The 25,069-nt window shown below is 58.5% G+C and overlaps 1 protein-coding gene across 3 annotated transcripts in view; it reads left to right on the forward strand.

Moving 5' to 3' along the window:
• PRDM16 (PR/SET domain 16) overlaps nucleotides 1–25,069 on the forward strand; it is a 340,177-nt gene that overhangs the window by 297,175 nt on the left and 17,933 nt on the right. For 2 of the 3 annotated variants that reach the window (XM_070385088.1, XM_070385091.1), the window contains exons 6-12: nucleotides 6,180–6,393; nucleotides 8,225–8,372; nucleotides 8,831–8,984; nucleotides 12,607–14,020; nucleotides 17,262–17,349; nucleotides 20,217–20,386; nucleotides 21,011–21,088. In XM_070385088.1, coding sequence (XP_070241189.1) covers nucleotides 6,180–6,393; nucleotides 8,225–8,372; nucleotides 8,831–8,984; nucleotides 12,607–14,020; nucleotides 17,262–17,349; nucleotides 20,217–20,386; nucleotides 21,011–21,088 — 2,266 coding nt within the window. The remainder of the gene's footprint in view (nucleotides 1–6,179; nucleotides 6,394–8,224; nucleotides 8,373–8,830; nucleotides 8,985–12,606; nucleotides 14,021–17,261; nucleotides 17,350–20,216; nucleotides 20,387–21,010; nucleotides 21,089–25,069) is intronic. The other variant, XM_070385089.1, reaches the window with a different exon arrangement.

Genomic DNA, 25,069 nt, shown 5'->3' on the forward strand with positions numbered 1-25,069 from the left:
GAGTGCAGTGATGCCATCCATGTGTTTGAAAGCAATGACCACTTGTAGTTAAAAGCAAAAATTCCCAGAGAAAGCTTGCTGCTGCTGCTGCTGCTGCTGTCGCTTCAGTCGTGTCCGACTCTGTGCGACCCCATAGACGGCAGCCCACCAGGCTCCCCCATTCCTGGGATTCTCCAAGCAAGAACACTGGAGTGGGTTGCCATTTCTTTCTCCAATGCATGAAAGTGAAAAGTGAAAGTGAAGTCGCTCAGTCGTGTCCGACCTTCAGTGACCCCATGGACTGCAGCCCACCAGGCATCTCTGTCCATGGGATTTTCCAGGCAAGAGTGTTGGAGTGGGGTGCCATTGCCTTCTCCAAGAGAAAGGTTAAGGGAAGTTTATTTGGTGAGAGGGAATATTGGGGCTTCAGAGGACCCCTCTAAGCAAGCTCTTCCAACAGGACTGCAGGAAGCGTCTCCAGTGTCCTTTCCTCTAGGCTGGTCACACAGTATGTGTCCAGTAGACACGCTTCCATTCCTTGTTCATCCACACCTAGGCACAACTCTGATGATGCTCGAGAAAAGCCCAGTCTCATACAGGCTCAGATTTCTGAAATCCAGATTTCTATTCCTCCATCCACATTGTTAAGCAGTGTGCCCATTCACCTTGGGATCCTGGAACCATTTTTAAGTGGCAGAGGAAAAGTCAGTTGGAGGAAGCTGCTTGGCAACGAGGCTGGTCAGTTAACTCCCTATGTGCCGTGGGTGAATAGATGGCATCTCTTCTCTGCGTGAGACCCCACAAGCGAGCCGAAGGCAGCCTCTGCTTCTCACCGTCTCTGGTGCTGATTATTTCATTCCTGCTAGAGAAAGGGGGAGGCTGGCTTTTCCCTTCCTGTCCTTCTTCCCCCACAGCCCCCCCCCCCCACCACACACACACAAATACTCCAAGGCTTAATGATTAATGCCACTAACTGCAAGTTTCTCTAAGGAACTGCTCCAGTGTCACGGCCTGGGAGTACGGTTGACTGGGCCAGGGAGCTAGGCGTCGGAATTAGCAGGAAGCCCCCGGGAGCAGGGTGACCTTCTCGGTCCTCAAGCGTGGCCCACCTTTGTGGGGCAGCACTTTGCACCCGTGAGTTCTTCCAAAGGCTCTCTCTAGAGAAGGACAATTCTATAAAATAGAGTCGACCCACCCTTTCCTCTAGACTTTGGTTTTAATCAGCCATTCGAGAAAAGGAAGTAGGTGGCTAAGCTCTGGGTATCAGGGGGATGGTCTCATTTTTCTTAAAATAATTGTTGAAAAGACCTGTGAATCTTAGATAATGTACTCAGAAAGATAAATTCGACCACGCTGGGCTATGGGGTTTTGTTTGTATGATGACCGGTCTTTCTTCTGAAAGGTTATAGAAACCTTGATTCCTGGCCCTCTTCTAATGCCTGGTCTTAAATAACTTGGGTCTGCATTTTCCTAATTTATCAAACATCTGTGGGCTAATTGCTTTCCACACATAATAGTCCAACGTCAAATATTTGACTTTTCATACCCTTGGCTGTCAGGATCACTCCTTCACCTCCCAACAGCCACCCCTCCTCAGTTAACTCTGAATCGCACAGAAAGAAAATGTAAAAATGTTCCTCACTAAGATAATTATCATAAAAAATCTTTTATCCCAGTCCCAGTGAATGCAGGGCCCCTTATCACGGCAGGAACTTGGAGTGGGCTCTTGAGGGCTTTTGAGCCTCCAGTCTGTAGATTAGCATGTAGATGCCACATAATTGTGTCCCCCTGGGTTCCCTGAAGCCATTAGGCACTGATTTATTTTTCTGTTACATTCCTGCTTTGCCGCGAAAAGTTGCCGAGGGAACTTCAGACAGACGCAAGGCTCAGACTCGACACACAAGACATCAGGCCAGCATGGTCTCAGTTTAGTTGGATTTGGGCGGAAGTCAGAGCATTTGCCCCGGCCCACAGCCCCCCTCCCCGGGTTTAGATGAGGAGAGCTCAGTTCTGAGTCACAATGCTGCCTGCTCTTGTTGGGGGCAGGGGCTCTGGCAGGATGACCTCCAGGTATCATGGAAGAAGGGAGGGCAGGGGGACCTGCTCTGCCAGTTCACTGCGGGGAGCGGCCCCAACCCTGTGGACCTGGGACTGACAGCACTCTTCCAAAGCTGCAGCTTTGTAAAGAAATTCAATTCCAATTTTCCTACAAGTGACTCAGAGCAGAGGGAAGCCACTTTCAGGTTCATTAGTTCCAGGAACTTTTTATTTTGTTTTTACTCTTTTCAGTAGAGAGGGGAAAGATTTCTCTTTCAAGAGAACTTCTTGCTCTTGGGAGAAAATAAAGAAAATCATTTCCATTCAAATATGCCTTTCTTTTGAGAAAGGCTCAAAATTGCTAACTTTTCCCCCTCTCCAGAAAAGGTCAAGAGGATGCAGAGTATTTGTATAAAGCATGAGATAGACAGATATAACATAATACAGCACAATGTAGCATAATACAGAGTGTGACATACTCTAGTGTTTCTTTTAATTGGAGTTGCTTGTGCTGGGAAAGTGAAAACCATCCAGTCCAGGCGCATCTTTCTTGCCCCATCCAGCTTGCCCTAGGTGTGTATTCGATGCCAACTTTACCTGTGTGGAAGATGAGGGGCACCTGTCCACACCATGGCATGAGTGGGCAAGGCTTGGATGTGTCCTGTTCCAGCCTCTGTCCTTCGACAGGAACAAACTTGGGTCCCTGGTGGGATGGGGACTTGGAAGGGGGGGCACCCTCCATCACTGGTTCCATCACCTCCAGGACACCCTCCAATGCCTTTGAAGTGAGATGCAGGCTGAATTTTCATTATAAATCCAAATTCCAGATCCAAGCTGAAACATGAGTTGGTCAGTGCTATGAAAAGGTGGGGTTGGCCCTTCTTTTCTTTTCAAATTTCAACTTCAGTGACTGTTTTGGGCCCAGAAAGAGTGATGTTAGTGGTAAAGAACCTGCCCGTCAATGCAAGAGACACAAGTTCAATCCCTGGGTTGGGAAGATCTCCTGGAGGAGGGCATGGCAACTCACTCCAGTGTTCTTGCCTGGAGAATCTCCATGGACAGAGGAACCTGGCAGGCTACAGTCCATGTGGGTCACAAAGAGTCGGACATGACTGAAGCGACTTAGCACGCTTAGCACGAAAGAGTAAGATGCGAATTGACATTTCTCACTTCCTCGTAATGCTGGTGGGAGGGCCCCTTTCAGCCTCATTCCAGCCCAGGAAGTCAGAGCAAACCCACAGCAGCGGTTTTGTGGGGCCTGGGCATCCGGTTGTATTCTAAGATGGTGTTCTTGATTCCAGTGGGAAGGACCCCATGTTTCTAAGGACAGGGAAGCCCTGTGGGGGATTGTGGGGGGGTGGGCACTGACATCGCGCCCCATGCACATACCACACAGGGTGCCTTTCTTATACCCTCAGCGGGAAACTGGGACTCAGCCGCCTGCCCCCAGGCACCCAGCAGAGAGAAGGGTGGGTACCAGCTCTGCCACTTCACCTCCGGATGCCCCGGGCGAGCCCGGCGGCCTCCCCGGGCCTCCGTGTACCAGTGATAAAACCTGCGGCCTGATGCGAGGCTCGGGGGAGGAAACATGATAACGTTCCCGGGCACCAAGCCGGCCACGTGGAGGCGCCCCACCGCAGGTGCTAAGCTCACAGTGGACACTTACCTGAAGCAGCATCCAGGCTCCCTTCTGCTTTATTTTTATTTGTTGTTGCTGTTTTAAATATTTATTTATTTATTTGGCTGTGCCGGGTCTTAGTTGCAGCACATAGAATTTTTAGTTGTGGTATGTGGGATCTACTTCCCTGACCAGGAATTGAACCCAGCCCCCCTGCACTCGGAGCGCAGAATCTTAGCCGCTGGACCACCAGGGAAGTCCCCTCCCTCCTGTTTTCGAGGCAACATCTCACAGACCTGCCAGTGGCTATTCTGCCGTGTGTGTCTTTCTTGCCCACCTGACCCCTCATGGGATCGTGTTTGGGGCGCCACTGTGGCACCAAGGACCAGCCCAGGGCCTTGATGGGCTTCATCTTAGAATCTTCTCTGACTTAGCTCTCCAGACAGCCACAATGCACCCCTTTCCTTCTGGCCGGCAGTGCTGCCCGGTGGCAGGGACACCAGGCTGCTACAGGTCTTGTGTTCGCGGATGCTGGCTCAAGGGTCAGCTGTGCGGCCGCTGTCCCTGCCTCCTCTGCCCAGGCTTCCGTGGTTGGTGAGGACCTGCTGGCTCTCTGGCCTCCTGCAGTCCATCCTATGTCTCGGCCTGTGTCTGGGGCAGGTCCAGGGGTCGGGGCACAGCCTTCCAAGCTCCTAGCTAAGCTCAGGTCCCCACACACAGAGCAGGACTGGGCATTGTCCCCAGATTCCACAGACTCTAAGCAGGCGCTGCTTCCTTGTCTTGTTCTTGATTTCCCGCGAGCAAGACCGTTCCTGACAGCCGCCTCACGTTGGCCAGTGGGCTGGGACACCAGGACTTGTTTACGTCTGGTCAGCACCAGGCCTGGCTCCCCCAACACATGCATGTCCCCCAGGCTCCCAAGGAAGGTGACAGCTGCCTCCCCGTGCATCCCAGGGTGTTGTCCAAGGCCCGGGGGCTCAGCCAGGGGCATCTCAGGGCTGGATCCCACAGGAGTGTCTCCTTTGGGCATGGGAACTTGGGCGCCCACCGGTGGGGGTGCCGGGTGTGGCCAGACCCTGTCCTCAGGGGTCTGTGGGAGCAGTGGGTCTGCCCTCACGCCCAGGGAAGCTTCCAGTCTTGAGGAGGCCTCCCTGCCTGTAGTCCACCCCTCTCTTTCCCCCAAACCCTGGCCACAGGCTCATGTTGCCTAGCCACCCCTCCCTCCTCAGCAATCTGGGACATTGATGGTGGCCCTTCTGCCACAAGGAGGGGGCAGGAGGCAGTCCCCCACCTCCCTCCATGTCCCCACCTCCCTGGCTTCTGTACCCCTCAGGGTCAGGCCCTTCCAGTTAGCATCCAGCCCAAGGTCAAGGCTCTGCCCACTGTGGGACCCAGAGGTCCTTGATCATGTGCACATGCACACTCACACATAAATGCACACATGCCCACACAGATTCACACCAACACACTAAAACATGCACAAATACAATCACAACTCATACACACATTCAGAGACACAAACGTGTGCATACAAGTGTGTATTCACCCACAAATGTGCATGCACTCACGAATACACATGCACACCCAACACACTAACTCATGGGCGGTCATGCACACAAATGTGTACACTTAACATGCACGCATGTGTGCACACATAACACATATGCATGCACAGAAACACATCCATTCACATGTGCCAAGTAAGCACACAACATGAACACACAAACATGCACAAATGCAGGCGTACAAGTGTGAAGCTATGCAGACATACAAATTTTCATACTAGGCACAGAGAGAAATACATGCACACATACACAGGAGTACACATGACACCAGCACAAACATGAGCACAAATGCACAAAAATGCTTGCACACCCGTGCAAAATTGCCCCGAGAAGGCGGCAGACATGCTGGAGTATCCACCCATGTTCACACACTGCTGCGTACCTGTGCACAAGGAGCACACACGTTCACACAGCCACTCACAAGAACACCTTTTGATTCATTTGTGCGGGTCCGCTATCCAGACCTGGGGGACATGGGGTGGTCCTCGGCAGGGAAGAGGGGGCCCCCGCTCTGGGGAGAAGCTGGGTCCAGGCAGCCACGGGTGGAGAATGGCTCGGAGGTCGTTCCGCGGGACTCACAGCTCCAAGCTGTCTGGCTTGGCAGGGTCCGCAGGATGCTGCCTCGTAAACTTCATAGTAGCCGCCTCCTTTTTATTTGTTTGACCTTGACAATCATTTATGATATGCACCAGAGCCCAGCCGTCTCTCCTCCTAATTCATACACAAAGCACTTAGCCTGACTTCCTTCTCTGCTCCCGGCCGGCACGGGGCCCAACACTCCTCAGAATTTCTTATGGTGGAGTCTAGGGTCCCTCCGGGTCCCCGGGGCAGCCTCTCTCAGCACAGGACATGAGCAGGAAGGATGCCGGAGCCTGGGGGGCAGGCCTGCGGGCTCCCCGCACCCCCTGCAGCCCCTGGGCCTGGGTGGGCCTGGGGTGGGTCCTGGGCGCCTCCCCACGCTGGTCCTCTCTCCCCTGCAGAGGAGCCCACGTTCCGCTGTGACGCGTGTGACGAGCTCTTCCCCTCCAAGCTGGACCTGCGGCGCCACAAGAAGTACGCGTGCAGCTCAGTGGGGGCCGCACTCTACGAGGGCCTGGCTGAGGAGCTCAAGCCTGAGGGCCTGGGCGGTGGCGGCAGTGACGGGCAGGCCCACGAGTGCAAGGACTGCGAGCGGATGTTCCCCACCAAGTACAGGTGCAGCTCCACCCCCCCTGCCCGCCTCCCCCACCCCCCAGGAGCATCACGGACAGCTGGGTCAGTTGGCCCTGGGAGCACAGGGGGAGCCCTGAGAAGGGCAGAGGTCAGCCTTGGGCCCTCCAGCCTGCCCAGGCTGAGAAACCCAAGGCTCCATAGAGCATGGAGATATGCCTTTGGGGCAGGAACCCGGCCCAATCATCTGCTCTTGGGGACAATGCAGGCCCACGAGCTGGCAGTTGGAGGTCACAGCTCACACCCTGACCCTAAGGGCCTGGCTCCTGGTCAGAGCTTCCCCACCCACAGAGAATCCTCAAGGCACCCACTAGAGCCACTGCTGCAACCCCCCATCATGTCACCAGGGCTGAGCTGTGGGGACAGACTTGAAGGAAGTCAGGAACGCAGGCCAGGCCCCCAGATATGCAAGGGTCAAGCCCCAGCACCATTTCCAAGATGAGGTCCAGGGCCAGGCTGGGGGACGCTGCCCAAGGGGTTCTGGAGTGGCCTGACCCTCTGGACACATGCAGACTCCTTCCCAGACAGTGGATGTGGGCAGGAAGTGGCCACCCAGGGGTCCCTTCACCCCCCACCCCAGGTACCAGCCTCTGTGTCCCATAGAAGCCCCCACCTGTCCCAGGAGACTTCATGGATGTGGGCACAGATGTCCAGCCAGCCATGCGATGGCTAGACGCAGCCTCCCAGGCCCCAAGGCAAGGCAGGAGTCAGGACCTGGGAGCTGGGGACCCCAGTGGGGAGAACCAGGCCCTAAAGTCCCCGGGCTCCAGGGACCGGTGAAGACCTTCACAACCTGTGCCCGTCCTCCGCCTCTGAGGATTTCCTCCGGGACAGCCCCTGCAAAGTCAGAGTGAAACCCCATCAGGTCACTAACTGGCTGTAGGATGGAGGGGAATTGAATGCCAATCCCCTCACAGCCCCCTGGGGACGGGAAACCCTCCACCCAGAACGGATGACTGAGAAAATAAGAGTTTGGGCAAATCCCGACCGAGGCCCTTGGCGGTAAGCGCTGCTCAAGAGGACCCGTGTTTTCTTTACATAAACACATAAATCACAATTAACAACAGGGGAAAAGATACAATCTGCCGGGTGCTGGAGAACCAGGCGTTTCTGATCTAAATGGATGGCTGGGCCCCGTAATTAACGGGCCGTGATGTATTGCTGCTTTGCTCATGAAGATTAACGGTCATACCTGGGACAGGAGGAGAAGTGGGGCATCCCCCGAGGTGGGGTGGGGGGCTCCAGGCAGCCTGTTCATCCAAGTTCACCCCTCCCTGCAGCTGTGCCTGCCTTCCCATCACACCTCACTTGGAGACCCCTTGCTCACTCCCGCCACCCCCGTGGTGTATGCATGGTGGGCAGCCTTTCAGTCTGGCTTGGCCAGGGGGCATGCTCTGGGCACTTAGAGGGGTGACCTTGGGTTTCCTGGGCCGCACCCCCACTCCGGGGCTCCTCTGGGACTCGTGGCAATGTTGGAAGTTTCTAGACCCATTTTTTGTTAGGCCCAAGGTTAGCATCAAGGGGAAGTTTGTCTTGAAATACAGAAGTGTGAGCTGGGGCCCCGCCTGGCTCTGGATGCCTGGGGGTGGTCTTGGGTGAGGGCCCGAACTCCATCCATGCCCTGGCTTCCCCCCGCCATCTGACGTGGGAAGGCCGTGTCTGCTGGTCCACCCAGTTGCCCTGTCCAGGCAGGAGGCAGACAGACTGGCTGCCAGGCCTCTCTCTGCTCTCGGAGCAGGAGGTGGCAGGGACTCTGAGGGGCGGGGATGAGGCCCTACCCTCCGGGCCCCTGGTGATCCTGGTCTCCCGTGTGCAGCTTGGAGCAGCACATGGTCGTCCACACGGAGGAGCGAGAGTACAAGTGTGACCAGTGTCCCAAGGCCTTCAACTGGAAGTCCAACCTCATCCGCCACCAGATGTCCCACGACAGCGGCAAGCGCTTCGAATGTGAAAACTGCGTGAAGGTAAGCGGGCTCGCCCCGCTGGCCCCGCCCATGCCAAGATGCAGAGCACATGTGGGAGCCATGGGCCCCGAGCCATTCGAGAGGAAGACAGGAAGTGTGCAGGGTTGCACAGCGGGGAAGCAGAGGGGGGCCAGACCCAGGTCCTCTTGGGTTCCCACCTACATGGCAGGACAGACTCCTGGGTCAAAGACCCGGACCTTAAGAAAGCTTCTGAGCTCCTGTCTGGAGCACCCTCAGGGCCACAGTTCTGTCGGGAATTATTATTGAAGAACCAGAGTCCAGGGAGGCCTGACAGCCCACCTAAGGCCATCCAGCGGGTCACTGCCCCAGCAGAGACCTGTCCGGCCAGGCTCAGGGCGGTGGGCAGAGCGCCCAGTGAGACCCCCGTCCCATGACCTGACCCGGGGTCCACAGGGAGCAACCGACAGAATGTGACGCACCAGCGTCTGTGTCCCCAGGTGTTCACGGACCCCAGCAACCTACAGCGGCACATCCGCTCCCAGCACGTGGGCGCCCGGGCCCACGCCTGCCCGGACTGCGGGAAGACCTTCGCCACCTCCTCGGGCCTCAAGCAGCACAAGCACATCCACAGCACCGTCAAACCTTTTATATGTGAGTGAGTGGTCACTGCCTGGCCCCCGCCTGGCCCCCGCCCAGCTCCCTCCCGCGTGCCCAGGGTGGGCAATGCTTGGGGGTCAGCCAAGGGGTGAAGTCCTCAGGCTCTTCCCTGCTCGTGGGACCCCATCTGTCCAGAAAACACTTGTGGCAGCTGCCAATCCCTCTGCCCAGGGGTGGCTGCCTCCTGGTGCCACTTTATCATTACCCTGCTCCCTCGCACCCTCTCATTCTGGGATCCATCTTGCTCTGGCCTCACTTTCCCCTCCTGCGCCCCTTGGGTCCTCCCTGTGGCTCACTCATCCAGTGGCTGGAGGTGGGCAGTGGGTAGTGAAGATCCCTGTGGTCCTGCAGAGAAGCCAGCAACTTACCTTTTCCCTCCCCACCTCCCCTTCCCCACACACACGGGCTGCCCAGAGCTCCAGCAGGTGTGATAATATCAGTGCTTCCCACCCACCTGCAGCCTTTGGGGACCCCAGGCTGTATCCCCGTGCTAACCTGGGTGGCAGGGGCCAGGCATGAATAACTGGACCCCTGTCCACATGCCGTTGACCTGCCAGTGGAGGAGACGGAAGCTAAGCCATCACCAGGGTGGCAGGAGGGCTGCAGGGTCAGGAGGCTCTCCAGGTGCCCAAGTAGGTGTCATCTGGCCCATATGCTGGGAGGTGGGATGGTCTATGGGTAACCCAAGTTCTGGGGAGGGAAGTAATAGGAGAGGAGTCAGAGGTCACAGAGTTAGGTCCTGGGAATCTAGTGGGCCAATGCAGGAGCATGACCCTACTTCTCAGAGTTCAGGAGATACTGAAGGTTCTTCTGTCTAGCATTGCACCAAGTCATCTCACTTGAGATTGTGCTGAGTCACTGTTCACACCAACACAGAGCTGACTTATCGGCCAGCTTAACTCACCAGTGTTGTCCTGACTCATGGGTCACACCAGTATTCTGCTGAGTCAGCATTCGCACGAGATTGTCCCGACTCATCCTTCACATCAGCATCACACTAAGGGTCATTCACATAAGACTGTGCTGAGTCATTGTCCACACGAGGTTGTGCTGAGCTGTCATTTCACACACTAGAGTTTGCAGCACCCTTACAAAACCTGATGGAGCAGGGACCACGCTGTGTCCAACCGAAGGGAAGTAACAGAGAAGGAAACAGTCTTGGCAGTGTGAAGTGACAAGGCTTTCGAGGCCCCGCTGCAGCTCCAGGGGCCTGACCCCAGGCTGGGTGGCCTGGGACCTCTCTGGTCCCAGCACATCAATGTTTGGGGTGGGAGGAGCTAACTCGGGGAACTTGAGGACTTGGGTCTCAGTGGTTTCACCAATGTGGGGGTCTCACAGGACTGGACTGCTCCCCCAAAGAGGCCATACTCGCTGGCTGGTCAGGCCTTTGTTGAGTAGCTGGGGCTGTGCTCCCTTCCTGCCCACTGCTCCGAGTCTAGGCTTCCAGCTGTCTTGCTAGAGGTGACTGAGCCCCCATCCCACCTGGGTCACCCACTCCCTTAGTGAGGGAAAATGCACTTCTTGAGAGTGAGTATGTGTGTGTGTGTGCATGTGCACACACACACAATCCACATGCATACTCTACAGGAAAAGAAACTGCTGACCAGCGCAGACAGTGGCCAGGGTCCCTCTGCATCCCGCGGGCATGGGTACACTCCGCCAGGCGCTGGTCCCGCGTCCAGCTCGTGGTCGACTGCTTGGCCTTTCCCAACCCCTGCAGGAAGCCAGCTCCCTTTGCCAGCTCTGTTAGCCATCATAGGACCAGGGACCCACCTCTCCAGGGATGTCAGTCTCCCAGAGGCCTTTCTGTAGCCCCAGCATTTCATCAGGATCCCTTTCTCATGTGACTGGGTGGATGGGAAGCAAGGGTCCCAGGCTCCCTTCGCCCAGGCATGGCCACTGGTCCCCGAGCCACCCCCACCACACACACCAGGAGTTGCCCTGGAGGGTGCCATTTCCAAGCTCAGGATGGCAGAAGCCACTGATGAGGTGCCACGGAGCCCCACTATGGGGGACAGAGGGCGTCACTGAGCCTCTTCAAGGGCTGGGAACATAGCAAGGTGTCACTGGTCTGGCCAGGAGCCCTGAGCCAGGGAGTGGCCTCTCTTCCCCCGAGGGTCGGCAGGCGGCCTGAGGGTATTTATAGACCTTCCCAAGGAGCAGCGGCCCTTCTGCACCAGCCTCCTCCCAAAAAGGGCAGATTTGATTAAACGAGGCAGTGCTCTTCCCCCTCAGCCTTGAAAACGTCCCGCCAAGCCAGACAGCCAGGAAGGCAGAGCCGTTAATATAAATAGATATTGTGATTAAAGAGCACGATCAGCTCGGGGCCAGCGCTCCCAGCGAGATTCGCATGACATCAGGCGGCGAGAGTGTGCGGAGAGCAAGAAACATGCTGAAATCACTGTTTCCACGGGGGCTGCATTTAGGAAGCAAATCGTCCTGCAGAGAGAGAGTGTGTGTGTGTGTGTGTGTGTGTGTGTGTGTGTGTGTGTGTGTTGCTCTGTTGCTGGTTAGGAAAACAAGAAGAGAAAGAAAAACTGGCGGTTGTCCGACACTCAGCTCACCATTGGGAAAATGGCGAGACTGGGTCGCCAGGGCCTGCGGGGCCTGCCGCTCGGCTCTGGCCGCCACCCTCTCCTGTTACGCACAGAGCTGGAGCGGCCTCTCCATCCCAGTCTGGGGAGGTCTCACTTTTCTCAGATGTGGAACCAGCCCCCTCAGGGGCTCCCCTCCCACCTCCACCTTCTAGCCACCCCCAGACTCTGATGTCACAGCCAGGAGCTCTGCTCCCCGGCCTGGGGATTAAGAACCCCAAGGGGCTGGTCGCTCCTGAGGCCTCCCTGTCCTGGGAGCAGCTCACAGGGCCGGAGGCAGAACAAGGGGGGAAGCTGAGAGCATTTTAAACCTTAGGAAGTGGGCGGCCTAGCCCAAAGGGTGTTGTTTTACTCCCTTCTGCTGAAACAGCGTGGCTGGCATGGTAGGGAGACCCGGTGGGGAGTCTGGATGGGCAGGTGCAGCTGCACACAAGATGGTATGCCGTGTCTTTGCCCATCTCTGGGAGCAACTTTGAAGACCTCGGTCCCACCTGACAAACTCATGGGGTCAGGAGAACACAGAGCAGCAAGGCCCATTCTCCAGTGAAGGCCGAAGTGGGTAGAGATCTACCCAGGCCACCCAGGGACCCCAGGGGAGGAACAGGAACATGGTCGCCAACCCATTTTGGTCACTAGAGACCAATCCCAGGGAAGGGTGCATGTGCATAGATATGTATATGTACACATGTGTGTGCAAGTACATGTGATGACACAGTTATAGTGCAACGAATGTTTGTGAACATACACACTCATGCATGACACACTTATGTACACAAGCGCACGTGCCCATAGACCTGTGGGCATACCTACATGCATGCATACACCTGAGCACACATGCAGGTAGTCATACCCAGTGACGCACATGTGCACACACACGTGCACACGTGCACTCACACACACGCACACACATCCAGGCGCACGCCACTCCAGGCACTCAGCCAGACCCCCAGTGCCCCAGCCCCAGGCAGTGCGGGTCCCCGTCGCCTCCCCTCACACCGCTGTCTCTGCCCTGCTGCCCCCAGGTGAGGTCTGCCACAAGTCGTACACGCAGTTCTCCAACCTGTGCCGCCACAAGCGCATGCACGCGGACTGCCGCACACAGATCAAGTGCAAGGACTGCGGGCAGATGTTCAGCACTACCTCGTCCCTCAACAAGCACCGACGCTTCTGCGAGGGCAAGAACCATTACCCGCCGGGAGGCATCTTCGCGCCCGGCCTGCCCCTGACCCCCAGCCCCTTGATGGACAAGGCCAAGCCTCCCCCCGGTCTCAACCACGCCGGCCTGGGCTTTGGCGAGTACTTCCCCTCCAGGCCGCACCCTGGGAGCCTGCCCTTCTCCACGGCACCCCCCAGCTTCCCCACGCTCACGCCCGGCTTCCCGGGCATCTTCCCTCCATCCCTGTATCCCCGGCCACCTCTGCTACCTCCCACGCCGCTGCTCAAGAGCCCCCTGAACCACACGCAGGACGCCAAGCTCCCCAGCCCCCTGGGGAACCCGGCCCTGCCCCTCGTCTCCGCTGTCGGCAACAGTAGCCAGGGCACCGCAGCGGCCGCGGGGCCCGAGGAGAAGCTGGAGGGCCACCTGGAGGAGGCGTATGCCACCAAACTCAAGCCCCGGGGCAGCGACCTGTCAGACGGCAGCGACTTCGAGGACATCAACACCACGACCGGGACCGACCTGGACACGACCACGGGCACAGGCTCCGACCTAGACAGCGACGTGGATAGTGACCGCGACAAGGCCAAGGACAAGGGCAAGGCGGCCGAGGGCAAGCCCGAGTTCGGGGGCAGCACGGTGCCCCCGGGCGCCCCGAACACTGTGGGCGAGGTTCCCGTCTTCTACTCGCAGCACTTCTTCCCACCGCCCCAGGAGCAGCTGCTGACAGCCGCGGGCGCGGCAGGCGACTCCATCAAGGCCATCGCGTCCATCGCCGAGAAGTACTTCGGGCCCGGCTTCATGGGCGTGCCGGAGAAGAAGCTGGGCGCGCTGCCCTACCACTCCGTGTTCCCCTTCCAGTTCCTGCCCCACCTCCCCCACTCCCTGTACCCCTTCACGGACCGTGCCCTCACCCACAACCTGCTGGTCAAGGCCGAGCCAAAGTCGCCCCGGGACGCCCTCAAGGCCAGCGGCCCCAGTGCCGAGTCCCCCTTTGACCTCACCACCAAACCCAAAGAGGCCAAGCCCATCCTGCCGGCGCCCAAGGTGCCCCCAGCCCCGGCGTCTGGCGAGGAGCAGCCGCTGGACCTGAGCATTGGCAGCCGCGCGCGGGCCAGCCAGAACGGAGGGGCGCGGGAGCCCCGCAAGAACCACGTGTACGGCGAGCGCAGGCTGGGGCCCAGCGAGGGGCTGCCCAAGGCGTGCCCAGCGCAGCTGCCCCAGCAGCCACCCCTGCACTATGCCAAGCCATCGCCCTTCTTCATGGACCCCATCTACAGGTATTCACATGCCCCGCCCTCACGTGCTCTCCCTGGGGACCACCTCCCCTGCTCCCCCAAGCTTCGTCCCTCTGTCTTTGCAGCTTCAGGAGGTGCTTCAGCTCTGGGCAGGGAGGGGTCTGTGCTGCTTTGAAGTCCAGGCCCGGCTCAGCACTTTCCTAGGGTGGGTGCCTGGCAGGGTCTTCTGGGCACACTTGGCTCCCTTTCGCAGATGCCACTGGGAGAGCCGCTGCCCTCCCTTGAACCCCAACCCCAGCCTGCCCTCAGACTCCACCCCAGAGGCCCACCTGCTGATGTCTCCAGCCTCCCTCTCTGAACCTACTCTGCCTCCCATGACACGCCTGGCTGTTAGGTCTGCTCAAGCATTTCTGCTTCCCTGTGACTGCCCTGTGGCCCCTACATGGGCCCCACCCCTCTCTGGAGCCACAGCTGGGGTTCCTGTTGGCCTAGGGGCGATCAGAGGAGGAGCCACTTCTCCCCAGAGGGAGGAGGAGGAGGGAGAAAGATGAAAGCTCTGGAAGGTTGGCAAAACATCAGCGTTCCAGCCCTCTGATAGACCTTCTGGTGAGGGGCCAACTGATTCCCCCTCCCCAGTTTCTGAGTAGGCTTTGATCAGGGGGTTTTGGCCCCCATTGCACGTGTCCCAGGGTGCTGGGAGGGCTGAGCCCTCAGGAGGGAGCTGTGTCCCTGGGCGGGGCTGGGAGGGGCACTTGTGGTGCTTCAGCCACTATTACAGGCCCATGGCTCTGTGTGGGAGGGGCCCATGTGCACACAGGTGAGTGTGTCTACGTGGGAATTCAGGGAGCGCATGGCCACTTTGAGGGCTCGTGTGAAGCACAGGGCCCAGGCAGGGCCTGGGATGGGCGTGCAGGTGAGGTCACCCCTGCCAAGGTGCAGCGGGAAGAGTGGTGGCAGGGCTGCCAGCGACGGGGAGGAGGGAGCACGGACCAGCCTCCTGCTCTGCCTTCCGCACCCACCCAAGTCCCCCCAGCCGCGCTCACCCACGGCCCTGGCTGGCCTGTGTCTGCAGCTGGTTCCATTTCCTGCCAGGTCTTGGCGCTGTCATCACAGGAAACCTGAAAAATGGTCCCTTGGGTGTTTCTTTAAGAACACACCATCCACAGATGGTGTGAGAAAGTGACCAGAGGCCGGTCACCACTGACAGCGGCTCACAGGCTTTCTGGGGTGAATATGCCCGTCAAAGGCCCAGGGGGCACCTGCCAATTTCAGTTGAATCCGTGGGACTCAGTATGGGGGACAGGATATAGCTGGGGTTCGAGGGAGGAGACCCCACCAGGGCAAGCAGCCCTCACAGAGAGGAAGGGGTGGGACAGGAGACCTAGCGAGCAAGGCTCCTGGTCAAGCCTCCCGAGTTGGAGCCAGCAGGCCTTCAAGAGGCTCTGGGTTAATTGTTTCCCTTCGGCCTCCTCGTCCACCCTGTCCCAGCTCCCCTCCCAGCCCCCAGCCCTCCTCTGCCCCTCCCCTCCCCACTGCAGGCCTGGTTCAGGGCTTTGGGCCTTTTTCTGGAAGTTGGCGGGGCAGCCAGTCAGGCCTGGAAGCAGGAATTGGTCGCAGGGCCCCCGGACCCTCCCCTCCTGCCTGAACTTCTCTGAGACCTGGCTTGTACCAGGCTCTTGCCCTCTGGATTTAGGGTACAGCTGCTGATGGAGGGGCTGCCTGGTCCCCAACTTCACACACAGACACTAGAAAAATGCCCGAGATATGGGGTAACCTCTCCCCACTGCCCCGAGCCCAGTCAAGATGATCACTTGTGGTGTCGAGAAGGTTACCTCCAAGTGAAGGCGTGGGTGACAGTCACTGCCTGTGTAAACACTGGCCAAGGGCTAGGGGACAAGGTCCTCCAAGCTCCTGGATGGTCCTGGGGTGACTCCAGCCAAACTCCCCAGTGTCCCCACAGGCCCCCCCGGGTGTGACCATGGACACATACCCATAACCCTCCTTTCCCCGGGTTGGAGGAACCCCAACACCGCCAGGCTGACTCCCCCCCGACCCTCCAGCCCTTCTCACCTCCACGTGCTGCTGGCTCTGTGACAGGGCCAGGGACACTGTGATGACAAAAGCCATGTACCTTGGCAGGGTGCATGTCTTCTGGGGGTCAGGGGTCAGCTGGAAGGGGCTTCTCGGAGCCAGCCTGCTGGGCTGCATGAGTCACAGAGGGCAGGAGAAGGCAGAAGACGATCTTCAATACCCCCTCACCCACTGTGAGACCCCTTCCTCTTCGCCCACACCACCCACCCCGGGGGCCTTATTAAAAGACCGACCCAGCCCAGCTTTGAACGGGGCCTCTGCTAAGGCCCTGAGGTCACCTAGGGGCAGAGCTGAGCCCTACAGGAGTCGGAGTGTGGCCCTTTACAGACAAGGCGGCGGTCCCTGCAGCTGTGTCTGCCTGCAGGGAGGTGGTAGGACTCCCCAAGTCACCTTGTGTAAATCTGGACTCCCATGGGGGGCACTGAGGCGGGCATCGTTTGGAAATGGTGAGAGGAGGAGGTCAGGGGAGGAGGGACAGCCTCCTCTTCCACTTGCTGTGATTGGCAGTTGTACTGGCATTTGGGGAACATTCTGGAATTGTTGTCTCCAGCAGCGGTCTTGAGGTTTTAGGTAGACACTGCCTGGCTGCTGTGGGGAGGCCCTGAGACCTCCCCAGGACAGAAACCTGCTGATCACTCACACAGCCCTGCCCGGATGGACCCTGGTAGCTCACACACCCACCCAGTTGGACAGAGCACCTGTGCCAAGGGCTCGGCAGAACAGGGAAGTTGAGTGTAGGCGGCAGCCCCTGTGTGCCCCATGTTCCGCTGTTGGGGAGCCCAGGGACCCCAACAGGGCTGAGCCCTCGCTGGCCAAACGGGTCAGTGGGCAGAGGCTGCCACACACGGGACCCTTAGGGAAGAGTCCTAGCTCCGGCATCAGGCGTTCATCACATGCATGGGTGCTGGCAGCTGGGTGGTTGGGGGGACACTGGGGAGACTCGAAGGGGTCCAGACCTGGGTGTGGTGTGGGGAGCATGTGCTCATACAGGCAAGTGCACAGCCGGGTCACAGACCGTCCTACGACATCAGGTGAGATGTGGTCACAGGGCCCGTGGAAGTTGGGCTCGAGGTGAGGCCCCCACCTTGTGACTGATGGGGCACAGGTGGCAGGAGGGGCAGGGACCACGGCCCCTCCCCGCCCAGTGCTGGGCCGCTCAGTGGGGTCCGTAACCCTCTGTGTTGCTGTCCAGCAGGGTGGAGAAGCGGAAGGTGACCGACCCGGTGGGAGCCCTTAAGGAAAAGTACCTGAGGCCATCCCCGTTGCTCTTCCACCCCCAGGTAAGGCCAGTGGGAGCGTGAGGTCCATCCAGGCCCAGCCACAAGCCCCAGGCAGGTCTCTGTTTCCCATCTCTGCACACCCACCCATCCCTGTGAGGCTGGGGAAGATGAGACAGGGCCAGACAGGTGAGGCAGGAGGGTGGTCCTTGGTGGGGGCGCCCTAGGAAGCAGCCAGGGACACTGGCCATGGGTGCCCCCCTCGACCCACGGCTGGGAGGGGTAGTGAACGTCCCCCTGCAGCGGTGGGCTGCAGCTCTGATGGAGCATATCCAAACATTTGGACCATAGGGAGAATGAATAGGAGAGACCCAAGGAGGTGTGGACGCCAGCAGCCTCTCTGGTACAAGGGACATGAGGGCACTTAAAAGAAAAGGTCAGCAGAGGAGGGGCGGTACAGGGGGCAGAGGCAGGGAGCAGGACAGCAGCAGAGGGACTGGCATCGAGCTCAGGGGATCCCAGGGGGTCGTGGACAGACAGACTGCCCTCCCCGGGGGATGCAGAGGGTGGTGAGGCCACCTGTCAAGACCAGAATCAGGAGTCTGGGAAAAAGAACCCCCAAGTCTGGGGAGTAGCCACAGACCCCGCCAAGCCTGCAGGCACTTCTGTGCCCCTGTTCTCACCGCTTGGAGCCCGGCCCCGGCCCCAGACCCACGGGCCTCCCCTGCCCCAGCCGGAGGACTCGGGACTGAGTTGTGGGCCAGCCTGGACCCAGACTCCAGACCCGGGCATTGTTCTCTCCCTCCGCGTTTCCCGCCTGGGACAAACCCGTGGTTTGTGGAACCTGCACCCCGCCTGGGTTCACAGCTAAACTTACTGCCTCCCATTGTCTCATGGGGGCCTCGGAGTTTGGTTAAGAACTTCCCCTGGTTTCCTCAGGCCCTGCTGGAAAAAGCAGGCAAGCCAGCCAGGCACATCCTGTGTTTGTGTTTGTGGGGGAGCTTGGCCGGGAATATCTGATCAGGCAAAGTAGGCCAGGCGGGCCGGAGCCTCCCAGGCCTGAGGAAGAGGGGCCTGGCAGGGGGCTGGCTGCCCATTGTCTCTGCTGCCCGCTCCCCCAACCAGCTACCCCTGCTGCCTACCCCTGAGCCCAGTTCCGGGGGTGGGGGTGGGAGACGTGACTAGTAAGTCCCCTGATGAAATGGTCTGAGGTGAGGCCATCACTGGGACAGGGCAGCTTCCAGCCACTGTAAAGTCTTGGGGTGGGGGGCAGGGGTCACAATGCACAAAGACACCAACATGCTATGGTCAGCTGCCTCTCATTTCTGAGGCCCGACATGCAGGTGTGCAGCCCCTGGTGGAGCAGGGAGAGGCAGTCCTGTCAGGCCACTGCTCCTCACCACCTCTGGGGTCCCGGGGAGTCTAGGGCAGTAGTCCCAGAACCTCCCAAGGCTGCAGCTAAAACTGAGACCCACTGGCAGATGGGCAGCAGTCTGTGTGCCTAGATCCCATCATCTAGGCCATGGATGTGCCAGTGAGAGACTGGACAGCATCTGAGGGGCCAGGCAGTGTCCATCTGTCCATCAGTGGAGATAGGCGGGCCGTCCACAGCTGGAAGCAGCATGCGTCTGACAAGGGAGCATGCCCATCCCATAGGCCCAAATCCTGCAACTATGCAGAGCTGGCCAGGGTCTAGGTGGCAGCCCAGCATCAAGGGAGGCCTCAGCCATAGGATGGACCCCATCTTCTGTTTGTTAACCCCTTTCTGGTGTCTTATCATAACCATTCAGTTGTTCCCCAGCCTAAACCCTGAGGGATTCCAGACACAATGAAAACTCTTCCTTTCTCAGTCTCATCCCAGCCTCCCGCAGGGCCTGACTTGCAGCAGGCAGTCTCAGGTGGAGAGGAGAAATGCTGCTAAGGCCTGCGCAGCCCCCTGCCTACTTCTGTCCCCCAGCCCCAAGGCAGGCACAGGATTCTAGTCAGAACCCTGCCCACCAGATGGAAATGAGCAAGGCCAGGAGAAAGCAGCTCCCTTCTGCTCCCCAGGCAAGCCCTTGGCGTCTCCAACGAGCAGACAGGCAGCCCCTCCGGTCCATGTCACCCCGTCTTGTGTCGCACGTCACGTTGGCTTCGGCATTCCACGGTTGGGTGTAGTCTTAAGCTGTTGAATTTCTTTTTAGCACTTTGCCTGTAGTTATGGTCTGCTGCCACTAGGTGGTAGTGGTGCTTCAGGTTTGTGAGCCATTTTTTAATTTGAGATTCAGATAGCTATCTTAATTTTTTGGGCTTCTCTGGTAGCTCAGTCAAGAATCTGCTTGTAATGTAGGATATCTGGGTTCAATCCTTGGGTTGGGAAGATCCCCTGGAGAAGGAAATGACAACCCACTCCAGTAGTCTTGCCTGGAAAATCCCATGGACAGGGGAGTCTGGCAGGCTGTGGTCCATGAGGTTGCAGAGTTAGACAAGACTGAGCGACCAACACTAACTAAATTTTTTGACCACTCAAAAAAACGAACAAAAAAGGGTATAATTCTGTCTTCATCCCAAATTAGGCATAAGGAGTGCTAGCCAGGGATCGAGCCAGCAGGGCTTGCTGGCTGGTTTCAAAGTAAGGTGCTTTGTGATCACAAGTGTCAGTGACCCGCATCACCCAGGGGCTGGCAGGTGATGGTCAGCTGCATCTCCCCCAGACTGGACCCTGGACTGTGACGGGATTCCAAACAAGGACGAGAGCAGGGCTGGCTGCAGGAAGTGAAAGAACCCAGCCCAGTGGCCAAGAAGAAGGAGACCGCTGGTTCCAATGATACCCTGCTTGTCCATGATCCATGCTCAGTCACCCAGGATACCCAGGTGTGGGGTGGGTCCAGGCGCGTCAGGACTGGGGTTGCAGTGGAGCCCCACAGCCTCTCTCACTCTCCTGCCAACAGATGTCAGCCATTGAGACCATGACGGAGAAGCTGGAGAGCTTCGCGGCCATGAAGGTGGACTCTGGCAGCTCCCTGCAGCCCCTCCCACACCACCCCTTCAACTTCCGGTCCCCGCCCCCAACGCTCTCAGACCCCATTCTCAGGAAGGGCAAGGAGCGATACACGTGCAGGTGAGATGCGGTGAGCCCCTGAGGCAGTTCCAGTGAGGCGGCCGCAGGCGCCACAAGGGCCCATGAACCTGCACTTCCAGGAAAAAGCTCAGTCTCAGCCAGGGTCCGCATGGTAGCCGGTGGACCACTGTCCCCTTGAGGTCATTCCCTGAAAATATCCACACCAAGCTGTGCTCCAGTGAGCACAAGAAAATGCAGCCTTGGCCAGCAGGTTGGAATTTCCAAGCCGGAAGCTAAGGCTGCTGGTCCGTGTTTAACCCCGGCTCTGGGGGTGGTGGGAAGCTCAGCACTAAGGAGAGATGGCCGGTCCCCAGCGGCACAGGCCTGTGCAGCCGGTGCTTTCCAGCTCGGCCCAGGCTAGGCTGGGGGCTGAGAAACTGCCTCGGGCAGGGGCACGGCCCTGAGCGGGCCAGTGTGGGCCAGCGCCAGCTGCCCAGTGGTGTGTGTCCAGCCTCTCTGTGACACTCAGCTGGGCCCTGAGGCCGAGGAGAAACTGAAATCCAGGGTGTGCAGTGGGTCACCTGCCCCCAGGTGTGGGAGAAACAGCACCAGAAAACACCTGGGTGCCCGCCTCTATGGCAAAGCGCCTGCCTGATGGACCCCTCCCCCACTGCCTGCCCCCAGGTACTGTGGCAAGATCTTCCCCCGGTCAGCAAACCTCACGAGACACCTGAGGACGCACACCGGGGAGCAGCCGTACAGGTAGGAGCCCGCCCAGTCGGGGTGCGGGAGGCAGGCTCCTGGCGGACCTCCCCTTCCCCTGCCACGGGATGGGCAGCAGGTGGAAGCAATGCTTGACCTTGCTCCAGGACACTGGGTCACTCCATCCTGGCCGCTCAGCCCTCACGCACCTGGGGATGTTGTAAAGATCAGGCTTCTGGAAGGTTCCCGCCCACTGACCCCAGAGCGTGTCTGGGAGCAGCCCTTCCTCCTGACACTGGGGTGTCAACTGGAGAGTGAAGCCAGGCCCAGGGGTGGTCTGTGTGGAGAGGGAGCTTCAGCGTCACCACCACCCAGCCCACCTCCACCCACCTCCCCACAGCCGCTGGCCATTGCTGACCTCAGCCCGGGCAGGGGACCAGGGTGAGCCCCTAAGGCAGGGTGGGCTGGTCTCAGAGAAGGAGCCCCGTGCAAACTTGGATCCTACCCAAGCTGGGGGCATCCTGAGGATTCACCTAGGTGCCCCGACCACCCTAGACAGGAGCACTGTCTGCCCCCACCTCGCTCCTTGGTGCCTAGTCCCCTCCCTGCAGAATGTGGTCGCAAGCGCATGGGGGCTGTGAGAGCCTCTACATTTCACGTTCACAACTGGTGGGGGCATCTCCCTGTTTCAAAGACTTGGAGCCTCAGGCTCAGAGACGCCCCTGACTTGCCAGGGTCCAAGCTCACAGCCACACTTGCTGACCATTCTGGTTGGTGCCTAGGGCATTTGTCGGCCAAGAAAAGAGCTGAGGGTAACATCCTGGCTTTTGGGGAACCCACCCGGTGGGGGTGGGGCCGGGAGTCCCAGGGAAGGGAGACCTTGAGACAAATTGGGGGATGCTGGTCCCAATGCCAGGATGACATCCTGGGCTGTCTGGTGGACAGCGGCCGTTGGGAGCAAGGGGTCTGGCATCATTTTAAGTGGGCAGCGTCAGGTTCCTGTCGTCCGGGCACACAGCTGGGAGTGACCCATGGGTCCAGGGTCCTGGACCCATCCCTGTAGCAGGGCAGCTACAGGGGCTCCTGCAGGCATCATAGCCCCCAGGCCCTGTCCCAGCCGGGTAAGCGTTAGCTTACATTGCTTACCAGTCATCTGCTCAGTGCCCTCAGCTGGCCCCCAGCACACAGCCTCCTTCCCTATTACCCTCCAAAAGTGACTTACAACTTAACAAAGGAGGGCTCGGCCTGCTTCTCTCCCGGACAAGGAGCCCTGTGTGTTTCTGTAAGGAGAACCAACTTCTGGACAGGGTTGCATATAAGAGCCCCTGGGGGTTCAGGTCCATGTTTATAGAAGGATTTAATTATCATTGATTTCTTTTGCTCTTTCAATCTGTGAGTTTCGACACAAGTAACAATAATTGCTTTGAAAGTTGGCATTGCAAATCCTGACTGTATCTAGCTCAAGGCAGCCCCACAATGAGGAGTTTGGGGTGTGGGCCTGTCTTGTGACATCACTGGGGCATCTGGCCTCACTTTGGGAATTGGAGGGGCTTCAGTTGGAGGAAAGAAAGTGCAAGTTCATCCACAGAAGGCCAGTGCTGGCACAGCCCAAGTCACCCCAGTGACGCCAATGAAAACCGCCACTGCCTGTCTGTACCCCATATGTGTGCACTGTGTGTGTGCCCACGGAGGCCCAGCTGGTGGGTGGGTGCCCCCACAAGCAAGAGAAAGACAGACCCCTTAGTGTGACACACAGTGGGCACGACCCCTTAGTGTGACAAACCTCTGCCCGGCTGGGCCGGTGTCCTAGTTTAGAGATCTCTGAGTGAGGCTGGGAGATGAGGGGCAGTTGATGATGTTTTTTCAAGCTCCAGAACATAGGGCTTGTTGAGATGTGGGAAGGAGGGTGGCTGCTTCCTCTGTCCTGGCAGCCTGTCCAGGGGTCCCTCCGGCACTGCCCAGAGGTGGGTCGGGGGTCTTGATGCACGTGCTCTGGATGCACGTGGGCTGACCGTGGCTCCTGGCGGGACCTGGGACTCCGGCTCTAAGGATGCTCACCTCCCCCCATCTGCAGATCGTTTCCTCTGTGGCTCCCCATCCTGCTAACTGTGCTGAGTCCACGTGCCCAGCAAGGTCCTGTTACCATTCCCATCAGGGCTCCAGGTGGCCCATACGTGTCTGTTCTTTGTTCATTTTATTGTTAAGCCTGGGTTACAAAGGGCTTCCCTGGTAGCTCAGCTGGTAAAGAATTTGCCTGCAATGCAGGAGACCCTGGTTCGTTCGATTCCTGGGTCAGGAAGATCTGCTGGAGAAGGGATAGGCTACCCACTCCAGTATTCTTAGGCTTCCCTGGTGGCTCAGATGGTAAAGAATCCACCTGTAATGCGGGAGACCTGGGTTCCATCCCTGGGTTGGGAAGATTCCCTGGAGGAGGACACGGCAACCCACTCCAGTATTCTTGCCTGGAGAATCCCCATGGACAGAGGAGCCTGGCGGGCCACAGTCCATTGGGTCGCAGATAATCAGACAGGACTGAGCGACTAAGCACACAGCACAGGGTTACAAAAATCTCTGCTATCTTTCCTTTCCCGGTTTTTACAGTTACCTAAAGCCTATCTCTCTCTGGTGGCTGGTACGGCCCCACTAGGTTCCAGAGTGGACACAGCCACCGCCCCACCAGGGGCCATTTCACTCTCCCCGCCCGGTGCTGCATCTTCAACACCACTGGCTTCCCCGGGGCGGGGGCAGACGCGGTCACAGCAAGGTCCCCTGGCTGCCCGCTGCCTCGGCTGGCCGGTCTCCGCTCTCCCATTCCTGTTGGAGTGCGATGGTGTGCTATTTTATACAGCACGGCCATAAATTTCACTGCCACTTGTCAGCTTATTTACAACGCAAATTCCAGCTGCTCCGAGAGCCCTGCTCCCTCGCAGCCCTGGGCTCACCAGTCTCCTAAATTTCAGATGCACTTCTCTGGGCCATTTATTTAGATTAGAACCAGGAGAGGGTCAGATTCAGAACCCTGTGACCAAACTGAATGTGTGGCTGCTCTCCCGGCCCCTCCCACCAGCAGAGGTTGGGGAGTGACGGTGCTCAGGCCCGCGACCGAGCTCCTCATCCAGTCCTATTTCTCACTCAGCTGTCCCACTGCTCAGAGATACTGCACAGCCACTGCTGGGGCCCAGCGAGGGTCCCTACTTTTCCAAAGATACAGGAAAGGAAGGCTGAGTGTGCAGACATCCGTGTAGACCGAGGCAAGCACCCCATGCAGCCTGTGGGAAGGCTGTTGGGTGGGCTGGGGCCAGCTTGGCCTTGCACTTGCCCTACAGGCAAGCCTGGCAGCACTGGGGGGTGAAGGTTTCTGTGGGTTTGAGGGTGTGTTGGGGGCAGAGTTGAGGAGCAAGATGGTGCAGGCAGGGATGTAGAAGTCCTCCTTCCTGGACTATTGAGAGGGGATCACTGGATCAGAGCACACCTGAGCATCTCTGCTCAGCCCAGAGGGGAGAGGGTTGAAGCCCCAGTCCCACTGCTCTGTCACCCCAGCTGAGAAGGACAAGACAGCCACCCTCATGGTGCCGGCAACTGGGACAGGGGTCCAAGTCGAGGCTGCTGAACATTACACGACTGTGGGACGACCAAGGCCCTACGTCCTAGGGGCTCCCAGGGGCCTGGTGGCAGCTCAGCTGGCCCAGCAGGCCAGCCCCAGGGCCAAAGCGGTGGCTTGAAGGAGCTCGGGGGACTAGTGCGTGGATCATGGGCAGCTCTTAGCCCATCTGCTGTGGAGGCAGCCAGCATGAGTCTGGCCTCAGGCAGCATCTGGAAGCCTCGGGACTGAGTAAATGAAGCCCGAGAATCACATCAGGGGAGCAGTCTGGGCTCCTCCAAGCAGGGCCCATCCCATAAGTATTATCTCCTGGGTGAAAGTGTTAGTCACTCAGTTGTGTCCGACTCTTTGTGATCACATGGACTGTAGCCCACCAAGCTCCTCTGTCTGTGGGGATTCTCCAGGCAAGAATACTGGAGTGGGTTACCATTTCCTCCGAC

This window comes from Bos mutus, chromosome 16 (genome assembly GCF_027580195.1).
Source record: "Bos mutus isolate GX-2022 chromosome 16, NWIPB_WYAK_1.1, whole genome shotgun sequence".
Classification (NCBI taxonomy): domain Eukaryota; kingdom Metazoa; phylum Chordata; class Mammalia; order Artiodactyla; family Bovidae; genus Bos; species Bos mutus.